The sequence below is a fragment of the Erinaceus europaeus genome, chromosome 9 (assembly GCF_950295315.1).
Source record: "Erinaceus europaeus chromosome 9, mEriEur2.1, whole genome shotgun sequence".
NCBI classification, from domain to species: domain Eukaryota; kingdom Metazoa; phylum Chordata; class Mammalia; order Eulipotyphla; family Erinaceidae; genus Erinaceus; species Erinaceus europaeus.
In genome coordinates, this window is record NC_080170.1 from 14,348,615 (window position 1) to 14,361,649 (window position 13,035).

General features: G+C 41.0%; 1 protein-coding gene across 3 annotated transcripts in view; it reads left to right on the forward strand.

Annotated features, from left to right (window-relative positions):
* CNOT6 (CCR4-NOT transcription complex subunit 6) overlaps positions 1-4,954 on the forward strand; it is a 43,088-nt gene extending 38,134 nt beyond the window's left edge. For all 3 annotated transcript variants that reach the window (XM_060197361.1, XM_060197360.1, XM_060197362.1), the window contains one exon: positions 819-4,954. In XM_060197361.1, coding sequence (XP_060053344.1) covers positions 819-1,031 — 213 coding nt within the window. In that variant the 3' untranslated portion in view covers positions 1,032-4,954. The remainder of the gene's footprint in view (positions 1-818) is intronic.
* The last annotated feature ends 8,081 nt before the right edge of the window (positions 4,955-13,035 follow it).

Sequence of the window (13,035 nt, forward strand, 5' to 3'; positions counted from 1 at the left end):
AGAGATATTTCACCAGAGAGCTGGGTCAAAGAGACTAGCATGCGATGAATTGAAGAACTGGACAATATGATCCTTCATCAGACTGAAGAGGAAGGAAGGTGATAACCCACAAGTAGGAGAGATAACAGGAGAATAAAGCAGTAGATTTTTTTTTTCTTGAGAAAAAGTAAATAGGACACTTGGATGTACCTCAGTTCCTTTGACCGAGAGCATGTGGAGGTGAGACTGAAGTTACAAGCCAGGAGATGCTTATCTGTGTGCCGGGTCCATGCCTCACTACTGCTGGGAACATGGAGGGCAGAGGCAGCCGGGTGCTCGTGGTCTAGTGGGAGAGACAGGTCTCCAGAATCAAAGGCAGTAGGAGGGGTGGGGTGGGTGAGGGCAGGATTCAGCATGGTCTTCGGGAAGTGACTGGACAGTGAAGTTGCATTCAGGCAGAGAGGACAGCATGTTTAGAGACCCCTGGATGAGAAAGAGCGTCACGTCTATAAGGAATGTACTGAACCACCCCACCCAGCAAAAGGGAATATGCCTTGCTAGGCAGTGGAAAGTGAAGCAAGGCAAGTGTAGAGTAGCTAAGATTCCTGAAAAGGTCCAGATAGAAAGAAAAGAATGATTATCATCCCTAAAACTGCCCTAATTCTGCTGGATTTGGCATTGGACACCTGCTTGGTTTTGTACTACTGCCTTTTCGTACATACTAATCTGTTTCTTTATTAACCATCATTGTAAGGTTATGTCTTGGAAGTTCTTAGCATTTTGGTGTTATAATCCCCTAATCTCTCCACCCACTCCCCATGTATGTTCGTGTTTTTTAGGGGATAATTGACTACATCTTCTATTCGAAACCTCAGCTGAATACCTTAGGCATCCTGGGACCTCTGGATCACCATTGGCTAGTTGAGAATAACATCAGCGGCTGCCCACACCCACTCATCCCCTCTGACCACTTCTCACTTTTTGCACAACTGGAGCTCTTACTGCCTTTCCTGCCACAAGTCAATGGCATTCACCTTCCTGGCAGGAGGTAGTCAAGGACCTTCAGAGGATAACCTCAGTTTCACTTGTAAGCTCATAGAAATCTGAATTTAGGGGAGTGAGATATGGCCATTAGGATTTTTTTTTGGTCTTTTTTTTTTTTTTGTCTTAATAACAATTTAAATTTTCAATCAGATGATTTGATAAGGACATATAGTATGAAAGCCAGGTGCTAACAACAGACATATTCTGAGCCTGATATGCTTTATATACTGTTAGACAGGGGTCGGTGTGTTTGCACCTGTCTTTAATTTGTTACAAGTGATTTTCCTGTTTCTTCTCTCCAATGTAATTTCATGCCTTGAAATAGGAAAATGTTTGAACAGCATATTCTCTTTGCACAGAAATCCTGTAGCACTACTTTTTTAAGGCCAGTAATAACATCACAGACTATTCTTTCCATACTCTGCTCCCTTCTTTTTCAGACTTGTTTGTAAAATAGTAGATTTGAATTTAGCCTTTATGATTGTATATGATCCACAGAAAACCTGATTTATTAAATTTTGTACTAAAAAAATCAGATTTGGAAATGATTGTATTGTAAAACTAAGGCTAAGTTGTTGTTGTTGTTGTTGTTTGTTTTTGTTTTTTTAAAAACCTGTTTCATGTGTTACAAAGGCCAGCTTGTGAAAGAAGTTGCAACAGACTTTTCTCTGCTGATGATTTGCACTGTTGGGGTTTTGTTAGCCCTGTTGTACTACTTTATTTTAAATTGAGAACATTGCTCTTTAAATCTAAATCTGTTTAAAGCTTCTGACATTTTCTCAGACCAGAGATATACTCATGAATTCCTGGGTTTTTACAAAAACTATACCAGGACAGATAAGCTGAGCAGTGATTATCTGTAGGCATTTATGGACTGAATGTAATGGTTGATATATGTACATTCTGATATTTTTAAATCTTTAAATTTTTTTTTAAGTTTAAAAAAATATTCCAGCTGCTTAGTACAGCTTCTTAACTACTTTTTGAGACTCTTGCTGTCCTATCTCCACTGTGCCTGCCTAAATGTGTTCTCACCAAGCACTGCCTGTGCATGCAGAGAGAATCTGTGCATCCTCTTTTATATTTTTTACATACTGTTTAACATTCATAAGAATTTTATAAAACTGCTTTTGTATGAGCTGTGGCTTCCCGTTTCCCCACCCCCCATCGTGAAATGTTGAATTTCACATTTTGGAACATGTTCCTAGGGTGGGTCCCTGGGTCTTTGCTAACCAGACCCAAGCACTGCTTATTGGTGTCATTGTACAGTGCTTGCTGCTCAGGGCATCAGAATCTCGTTCAGTGCTGTCACCCAGAATACTACTATCATGTGAATTTGTTTTTGTTCTCCATATATTCCTTAGTCCCTGTGATGGAAAAAAAAAAATCATTCCTTTTTATAAATATATATATAAACATATGAAATATGTAATTTTCCGTTTATGAAGCAGTATAAATGAGATGTATTTTCTAAATGGGTCCCTAAGGCAATTATTCAGATCATTTTTAAAGTGACTGTTGTTTTAATACATCTACCAAGATAAAAGTTACATTGTACCCCAAATTTTGCCCATAGTGCCATTGGTAGATATATAGACTGAGGCCTGCTTTCACCTTGTAAAGTTAACCCATATGTTTTCTGTTGTCATTTACTCATTCTCTCAAAAATCAAATGAATTCAGAGGGAGCTTGGTCTTAACTGCTTTTGTTTCAACTGCAGGCAGGGGAGCAAAAGGAATAATACCATGTGAGCATGAAGAAAAAAAACCTGTTGAATGTTCTTAGCAATTTTTATACAGAGAGTGAGTCATTTTGAATAATGACTTAAATTTTATGAAAAATGTTTAGCACTTAAACAGTGCTTCTTCTGTTTTTAAGAGAAAATAAAATTACATACTGTTTAAATAATTGATTTTTTTTTTTTTTCTTTTTAAAAAATTTTCTGAAAAGGTTTTTGATCTTGAGTCTTTGGGACCTGGTTTTTCCTTTGTGTTTTTTTTTTTTTTTTAAAGATTTTGTTGTGATAGTTTATTTTATTTTTTTTGCTTTTTGTTTAAGTTTTGCTGACACCAAACACATCCAGTTTATAATTAGTACATTGGAAAGCAGTTATTATTGATGTAGAAGCAATGAATAATTTTTAGGGGACTTTGTCTTATTTTATTTTTTTGTAAAGTGTGAATAAAAGATGTGTTTACACATTTTTCCTAAACACTGTGTTGGTAATGTGCATCATGACAATTTCTAGCGAGAAATTGAACTGGGGCTAGTTGGACTGATGTCATAGATGAAATCAACCGCTTTTCCAATGATCCGAATTACGTAGAAACAGGTCCAAGAGAGCTTTATAGAAGGGGCGGGGGAGGTACTTACTCAATTTGTATTTGTTAATGGAGGACGTGTTCTTTTCATAGATGCTGGAACACAGTGCACTTGTTAGAGGCTAAAGGTTTGAGCTTTACACAAAATGTTTCCATCTGTATTTGTTAATTGTCAACAATGTATTTGAAAATGGGGGCAGCACAGTAAGATGTAATAGGCCCTTGTGTCTTGAAAATACTTATTCTTGCCTCTTGGAGGCACACTACATTCTGTGGGTCAGTTTGAACAGCATCTCCACATTACTTAGGTGGTGATAAATTGAACCAGGAGTATAAGATTTGCAACTGTCGCCTACAGTAAAAAAAAACATTTTGGGTCTACAGAGAACAAATGGATGGTCACACCAAAATACATTTTGATACTCTTGTTAAGCAGAATGTTGCGTTTTAAACATTTTCTTTGTCCCAGGTAATTCCCAGTCATCCATATGCCCTAAAAATGCAATAAAAGTGGGATGTTTTCACAGTATAAGATTTCTCTTCAAAATTTCTGTAACAAATACATCTAATGTACTATTGTCATGTGTTCTTGCTGGATAGATTCGTCTTAGGAAGACTTTACAGAAATCTTGGCTGATCATCTCTGTTATAACGATCACAAATTTGGAGACTTGATTCCTTATGACTCTTGAAGTACAGTTTACTAGTGATATTTATGCTTTGAGATTTTTAAATAATGTTCAAAATTAATTTATGGCATAATTTAAACTAAAGTTGGAGAAACAAAGGAGATAGGCAAGGAATATCTCTGAGAAAAAGAAGTTCCTATTTTTACTTGATTCGGTTACTACCAGGAAGACTTATTCTGAAATAGCACTTTGAAACTTAAGGATATTATTAAATTGGGTGGGATGCACTTCTAAACGTTGATATGAAATATTTCAAAGCTCTTCTTTTACAGTTTCAGGTTTTTCCAGTTTTAGTAGTCTTTAATACTTTTTTTTTTTTTTAAGCTCATAGAATTAGTTTTCATAGTGACTTTTTAAGGTTTTGGGGTCATGTCACTTAAGGACAGAAACCAACCTAGGCAAAAACACTGCTGTTCTTTAATGACCTAATGAGAATACTCAGTACAAATGCTGCAGGTAATTCAAGGAACACCTTTAGCAAGGGTTTCTCCCCTGTTCATAAACAGTGTTTAAGATGTTCGCTTTGCTCTTCTTTGGGATTACAGAAGTTTTAATTACTAGTATGTTGAAGTAGTGTCTAAAATATAGTTATCTAGTGTTTTTATTTACAGTACATTATATGGTGTAATGCACTGGACTAACTTTTGTTTACCATTCTTGTAACAAATCCCAGCACATTATCTGCACTAAGCTCAAAGAATGTCTCATTTGCCTAGGCAGCTCTTCAATGATAAGGGTAGTGGGGAACTGAATAATTACCTATAGACTGGTGGCAACAAGGGCTTTTACTGTTCTTTTCAGTGGAACCTTTTGGTCAAATTGTAACTAGCTAGTATTATATTTATATACAGGGTCTTTTTTCTTTACCAATGTATTTTCCTACTCATAGCCAACCAATAAATTCAATATCTGTTTCAAATATTTTAAAAGTGTAATTTGTTTAGCTTTATCTGCATGCAAGTACCATTTAGTACTGAGGTGGGTGAGTGTTAATTATTAGACCACATTGAAAATTCCAGGTTGTCTGGGACAGGGTTATAACTCACCCTTTGAAAGAGAAGATTAAATAATGGGTAGCAGGGCCATGATATTGGGAGATGGTATAAACCTAAAGATATCCTTATTGGCTGTGTTATTCTGTATAGCACATCTTTGCCAAAGTTCAGTTCTTTAGACAACTGATGGCCCATTTGCATTTAGAATTTATTGTTACTATATACCTCATTCATATTAAAACTGTGGGCTATGGGCCGGGTGGTGGCACACCTGGTTAAGCACACAAATTATAGTGTGTAAGGACCCAGGTTCAAGCCCCCTGGTCCCCTCCTACAGGGGGAAGTTTCATGAGTGGTGAAGCAGTGCTGCCGGTGTCTCTGTCTTTCTCCCTCTCTATCTCCCCCTTCCCTCTCGATTTCTCTGTCCAATACTAAATAAGTAATATATTTTTAAAACCCGGTGGGCTCAAGTATCTTCCATCTTTTGGGAGGAGATTGACATTTTCAACAAGTTTTTTTTTTTTTTTTTTTGCTTCCAGGGTTATTGCTGGGGCTCAGTGCCTGCACCATGAATCTACTGATCCTGGAGTCCATTTTTTTTCTCCTTTTGTTGCCCTTGTTGTAGCCTTGTTGTGGTTATTGTTGTTGTTGTTGATGTTGCTCGTTGTTGGATAGGACAGAGAGAAATCGAGAGAGGAAGGGAAGACAGAGCAGGAGAGAAAGACACCTGCAGACCTGCTTCACTGCCTGTGAAGCAACTCCCTGCAGATGGGGAGCCGGGGGCTTGAACTGGGATCCTTACGCTGGTCCTTGCACTTTGCGCCATGTGCGCTTAACCCGCTGCACTACCACCCGACCCCCACCGTAAGTTTTTTTTTTTTTAATACTGTAGCATACATTGTGTTGGTGAGGTTATACTAAACATTCAAAGCTTGACATGTTACATGTATAGTTTTATCATACACAAACTTTCAACCCTCTAGAATATTAATTACCTCCATTTTCTTTTAAATATTAATTCTTAGGGCACCAAATAAAAACCCTGGGTTGAGGGTGAGGGTGGATGTTCAACTTCATGGAAGGAGGGGAGAGGATGGGGCACAGTCTTTTGGTGGTGGGAATGGTGTTTATGTACACTCCTATTAATTTATACTCATATAAATAAATCACTAATTAAATGAGAGGGGAAAAATCAGACTTCTTAATGTACAGACCATAGGCTGAGTCTGATACGTTGACTCTCTTAAAAGCTTAGACCGGGGAGAACAGAAGCAACTGGTGGCACAACTAATAATATCAAAGGACAAATAAATATTATATACAAATAATATCAAAGGACATAAATTATGGTGATGTTGTATATGATACAGCAAATCAACAGATTTTTCAAAGTTAACCCAATTGCCAAATAATGTGATTATAGCAATAACTATTGCCTTCTTAAACTCTAAGACAGCAGGAACCTCCCACTTCCTGTATAGAACCTACATTTTCCCCAGTCCTGGAACCTTAAGAGTGGGGGGCTCACTTTCCTGCATGCTTCTCTCAATTTATACCAAATAATATTGCATCTGCTGATCCCAACCTAATCAACATGAGTACCACCTAGGTATGCTTCACTTCAGACTGTCCAGAGACATCAGGCACGGAATGTCAACCTTTCAGCCTCATTACTTGGGTGAGACCTTTCCTTTCATAAGATTCTCTTAATTCCATTTTGGGTGGTTCACTTCCTAACAAAATCCCAAAACCTAGATAGATATAGAAGAGGTCTCATGAGACAGAACATATGTTCACATGTATCCATAAATTAGGGCAAAATATATATCTGAAAGCAAAAGTACACAATAATCTACAGTGAGTCAGTATGAAGTTCATAATGAAATAGTGTCTACTTAGACTTAGATACCCTCCTCACCTATTTCCTATTATACTTCCCTCACTCAATCCAAAGCAATCCTTATCAAGTAAGAACTGTAAAAGCTGAATAAAGGCAAGAGACTGGCATACTTTAATCATTATCAGGCCACCCCATCAGCTTAGCCCTAATTGGGGAGTCCTGAGATTCCCAAAAAGACATGATGGGACTAGAATAAATCCCTCTCTCCATTGTTATTGGTGATCTCTATCAGGAATAACAAAACAAACCCCTTTGTGGGCCCCCATAAGACTTTGCCCTCAACTTGGATCAACAATGGTAGAGAATGTTCCATCCTCTGAAGGGAGGCTGGACAACATACTCTGTTACACCTGAGCAAGATGGGTCCTGATACTGGGGCAGCTTGGAATGTTCCTACTCATGGCCACAGAATGTGAGTTCATATCTACAGGGATGCAAAGGTCACATAGGCTCCTAAGCTGAATATGAGCCCCAGATGAGATAAAAAAAAAAGATGGGGTTTATAGTCAACAATATTTAAACACTTTTCCCATATTTGGGAGCTACTCTCTTCCCTGATCCAGTTTTCTGGTCCTTTTTCCAGCCATCATCTCCCCAGGATTCACCTGCATATCAGATTTCAGGCTGGGGGTGGGGGTAGTATAGACAAAGGCCCTTTGGAATATAACTAAAATATGCCTACTAGCTATCTACAAAACAGAGGACCCCCCCCCCCCCCTTCATCTGTACTACTCCAGCCTTTAGATTCATGATTAGTCAACAACTTGTTTGGCTTTATATGTTAACTCTTTTTTCAGCCATCAGGTTCCAGATGCTAACATGATGCCAACCAGACTTCCCTGGACAGACAACCCCACCAATGTGTCCTGGAGCTCGGATTCCCCAGAACCCCACCCCACTAGGGAGAGAGGCAGGCTGGGAGTATGAATTGACCTGTCAACGCCCGTGTTCATTGGGGAAACAATTACAGAAGCCAGACCTACCTTCTGCATCCCACAGCGACCATGGGTCCTTACTCCCAGAGAGTTAGGGAATGGGAAGGCTATCGGGATGGGATGGGATACGGAGTTCTGGTGGTGGGAATTGTGTGGAGTTGTACCCCTCTTCTCTTATGGTTTTGTCAGTGTTTCCTTTTTATAAATAAAAAAAAAAAAGATTGATGAGCAAAGCCAAAAAAAGTAATTCTGTAACATGTCAAGTTTAATGTAAATCCTGGGTTAGATCATTTAAAATCAAAACACAGTTACAATAAAGTGATTATTTGCTGAGGTGTCTTGCTTTGAAAAATGGACATTTCTTTAATTTTTTTTTTTTTGTTTATCTATTTTGAATAGAGACAAATTGAGGGAAGGGGTGAGCAAGACACCTGCGGCACTACTTCACTACTCCTGAGGTTTCCCCTGCAGATGGGAACTAAGGGTTTAAATAAAGGTCTTCCTAATCCTTAATAAGTGTATTTAACTTCTATATCAGAAGTCCCTTTTTAAAAATACTTAATTTTACTTTTTTTTAAATTAAAAAAATTAAACATTTTATTTTATTTTTTTTGCTATCTTTGTTTACTGGATAGAGACAGTCAGAAATCAAAAGGGAAGGGGGTGATAGGAAAGGAGAGACAGAGAGACACCTGCAACACTGCTTCACCACATTCCCCCTGCAGGTGGGGACTAGGGGCTCAAACCTGGGTCCTTGTGTACTATAACTTGCACTCAACCAGGTGCGCTACCACCTGGCCCCCAAATACAATGACAGCTGAAAGGAAGAGAGAGAAGACATATTTTGAAAAGAGAATGAGTCTCAATTCCTGTCACTTGTGAAGGGACACCCCCCTTTTTTTTTGCCTTCAGGGTTATTGCTGGGGCTCAATGCCTTTACTACAAATCCACTGCTTCTAGAGGCTTTTTCTTTTTTAATTTTTTTATTATCTTTATTTACTGGATAGAGACACCCAGAAATGAAGAGCGGAGGGGGTGATAGAGTGGGAGAGACAGAGAGATGCCTGCAACAGTGCTTCACCACTTGCAAACCCTTCCCCTGCAGGTAGGGGCCAGGTGCTCGAACCTGGGTCCTTTGTTCACTGTAATATGTGTACTCAACTAGGTGTGCCACCACTCAGCCCCCAGGCTTTTTATTTTTTCTTTCCCTTTTTTGTTGCCCTTATTTATTGTTGTTGCTGTCGTTGCTGGATAGGACAGAGAAATCGAGAGAGGAGGGGGAGACGGAGAGAAAGACACAGGACTGCTTCACGCTGTGAAGCGATCCCTCTGCAGGTGGGGAGCCAGGGGCTCAAATCAGGATCCCTGCACCGGTCCTTGCACTTGGCACCATGTCCGCTTAGCCCACTGTGCTACTGCCCAGCCCTCCACCTTGTTAAAAAAGATTATTTTTCTAGATAGAGACAGAAATTGAGGAAAGAGGAAATAGGGAGAAAGACACCTGCTGCATTGCTTCACTACTCATGAAACTGCCCCCTGCAGTTGGGGACTAGGGGCTTGAACCTGGGTCCTTGCACACAGTAATGTGTGCAGTCAGCCATGTGTGTCACTGCCCAGTCCCCTTTTTTCTCCTTTACTGACCAACATGTAATACGATCTGTTTCTCAGGATGCACTAAACCCTCACCCCCACCAACATTTTTTTTTAATGTTTAAAAAAATCATTTTCATTTATTAATGAGAGGGATAGGAGAGAAAGAACGAGAACTAGACATCACTCTGGTACATGTGCTGCCAGGGATTGAACTCAGGACCTCATCCACTGAACCACCACCACCACCCCCTTTCTCCCCTCCTGTTGGCGCATTCATTAGTCTACACAATTCACTGCTCCTAGCACTCCACATCCTTTCAGCTTCAGAGTAACACCACCTCACCACCCCACCGTGCGTGGAGCTTCTTGATGTTGTGCGTGGTGTTCCCACGTGGTTCCAGGCGCTTGAACCCTGGTCCTCATGTATGGCAGTTTGTGCTCTTCTGGGTCAACTATCTCCTAGCCTCACACTCTGTTCATTTAATTTTTTTTCTTTTGGTCACTGCTGGGACTTGACTGTTCTGGGTCAACTATTACGCAGCAAGGGAAAGAAGGTGCAGTGCAGGGGGGCCCTGGTTTGAAGCCAGGTTGTGTGCACAGCAGAACAGGCAGCCCGCCCAGCGAGCTAGCTATTACAACAGCCCTCCCTCCCCATGTGTTTTGTTTGGATTTTTGTCTGCAGAAGAGGTCAAATGTGCCTCCACTGAAGTTCAATAAATCGAGAAAATAAGACAATATTTGATTCTAGTTTAGTTCTACTCCTTATATATTTTTTTCTTTTTATATATTTTCCCTTTTGTTGCCTTAGGGTTTTTTTTATTGTTATTGATGTCATTGTTGTTAGATAGGACAGAGAGAAATGAAGAAAGGAGGGGAAGACGGGGAGAGGAAGACAGACACCTGCAGACCTGCTTCACCGCCTGTGAAGCGAATCCCCTGCAGGTGGGAATCCGAAAGCTTGAACCGGAATCGTTATGCTGGTCCTTGCGCTTCGCGCCATGTGCACTTAACCCCCTGTGCTACTGCCCAACTCCCTACTCCTTATATTCTTTGAAAATACTTAATGTGTAGAAAGACTGCCCCTCGAAGTTACTCAGTCAGAGTAGACATTAGAAGATACTTTGACAAGAAGAAAACATGTAACAACAAATGGCCAGTATCCAAGAATTCTCAGGTTAGTTCTTCCTGCTGTGCCCATTGTGGTAGCCTCTAGTTACATATGGTTTTCGAGCTTGTGAAATATGGCTAAGGTGACTAAAACTAATGCTTGCCTGCTAAACAAAAGTGTAATTTTGGTAGGATTGCATTTCCATTTATCTGCTGCACTGTGTTAAGTTACAGAACTAGCTTGTATTGTGTACAAGTACCAGTTGGTGAAACAACTGATTGCATTATAACAATGTTTTACTAACCAAAAGTACAGTATATGTTCATTTGAATGTTTTATGCAAACAGCATGAGTTACCGCATGTAAACACTAACAAGTTAAGATGCTGATTCACTTAAATTATTTTTCTTGTTTAAAAAAGTAATCGTGGAGGGCCGGGCAGTAGCGCAGTGGGTTAAGCACACATGGTGTGAAGTGCAAGGACTGGCGCAAGGATCCCGGTTAGAGTCCCTGCCCCCACCTGCAGGGGAGTTGCTTCACAAGCAGTGAAGCAGGTCTGCAGGTGTCTATCCTTCTCTCCTCCTCTGTCTTCCCCTCCTCTCTCCATTTCTCTCTGTCCTATCCAACAACAACAGCTATGACAACAATAACAACTACAACAAGCGCATCAACAAAATGGGGAAAATGGCCTCCAGGAGCAATGGAAAATGGCCTCCAGGTCCAAGCCAAGGGCCTCTCACCAGAATGTGTGTAGTCCTCAAGGGCACACACACAGACCATGAGCCCCTTCAGGAAACGTAGTGTGGTTGATTGAGAAAGGAAGCTGCAGGAGGTCTGGGTGGTAGCGCAGCAGGTTAAGCGCACATGGTGTGAAACCCAAGAACCAGCACAAGCATCCTGTTCAAGCCTCTGGCCCCCTATCCACAGGGGGGGTCTCTTGTCAGCCAGTGAAGCAGGTCTGCAGGTGTCTATCTTTCTCTCCCCCTCTCTGTCTTCCCCTCCTCTGTCGATTTCTCTCTGTCCTATCCAACAGCAACAACAATATTAACAACAACAATAAACAACAAGGGCAACAAGAGGGAAAATATGGCCTCCAGGAGCAGTGGATTCGTAGTGAAGTCACTGAGCCCCAGCGATGACCCTGGAGACAAAAAAAAAAACAAAATCCATCATTCTGTTCATCTTTTTTTTTTTTTTTTTCCTTCTCCAGGGTTATCACTGTGGCTCAATTATCACTATGAAGCCACAGCTCCTGGTGGCCACTTTTTTCTTTTTTTTTTTTAAAAAATAATCTTTTATTTCATTTTATTGGGTAGGACAGAGAGAAAGTGAGAGGAGGGAGAGAGAGGGAGAAAAAAAGAGACACCTGCGGACCTTGCTTCACTGCTTGTGAAGTGTCCCTGTTGCAGGTGGGGGCTCGAACCCCATTCCTTGCGTGGATCCTTGCATATAGTATTAGGTGTACTTAGTCAGATGAGCCCCATTTTCTGTCCACCTTCTTCCCTCTTCCCCCAGGATATGCTTGGTCTCTTTTTCCCAGGAATCTACAAAAGGAAGAAGGCTAGCCATTGCAGTTAACCTCGGGCTTCAGATGAAGCCCTGGATGGAGTCCCAGGGTCTCCCTCTTCCGCTGAGCTCTGATTCCCCCTCCCATGATTTCCTGGAGAGACCACAAGTGGAAGTTGGCAAACCCACCTAAGGGGCACAGAGAGTTCTCAACCATCCCTCATGCTGTGGGCTTCAACAGGTTCTTGTAGCCACTGTTATCTCAATGATTCTCTTGAACATTTTTTTAAGGTTTTAGTTATTGCAGGCCAGGCAGTGGCACACCCTGTTAAGCACACATTACCATGTGCAGCGACCCAGGTTTGAGCCCCCCTCCCCCACTTGCAAGGGTGACACTTAACTAGTGGTGAAGCAGGTGTGCGGTGTCTCTCTAGCCCTCTTGCAACTTCTCTCTCCTATCAAATAAAATAGAAAAAAGAAGAATGGCCCCATAGAGTGGTGGATTCATAGGACCGGCCCAGCTATACCACCTGTGCAAAAAAAAAAAAAAAAGAGAGAGAGAGGAGGAGAACCAGAGTACTACTTAGGGATCAAATTTGGGACTTCATGCCTAAGAGTAGGACACTTTATCCATTGTTCCACCTCCCAGGCCACTTTCCCTTGAACATTATAGCCCAGCACAATCACTGAGCAGATAGCCACAAAAGGTGGTTGGGAGGGCTGGGCCAGGGCCAAGTCAGGCCATTTCTCCCCAGTTCCCATCCACCACTGGCATGGAACAATTCATAGACAACTGGTTTATTTTTGTCCAAAGACTAATGCAAAGGATCCTTGAGGGCCATGTGTTGATTGTGAGATTTAAATTGATGCTGGATCCAGGTGGTAGCCTACCTGCTCTTAGTTGGACAATGTGTGAATACAGCCCCTCCCCCCCCCCATTTAAGTCCCTGAGTATTCTTGTCAAA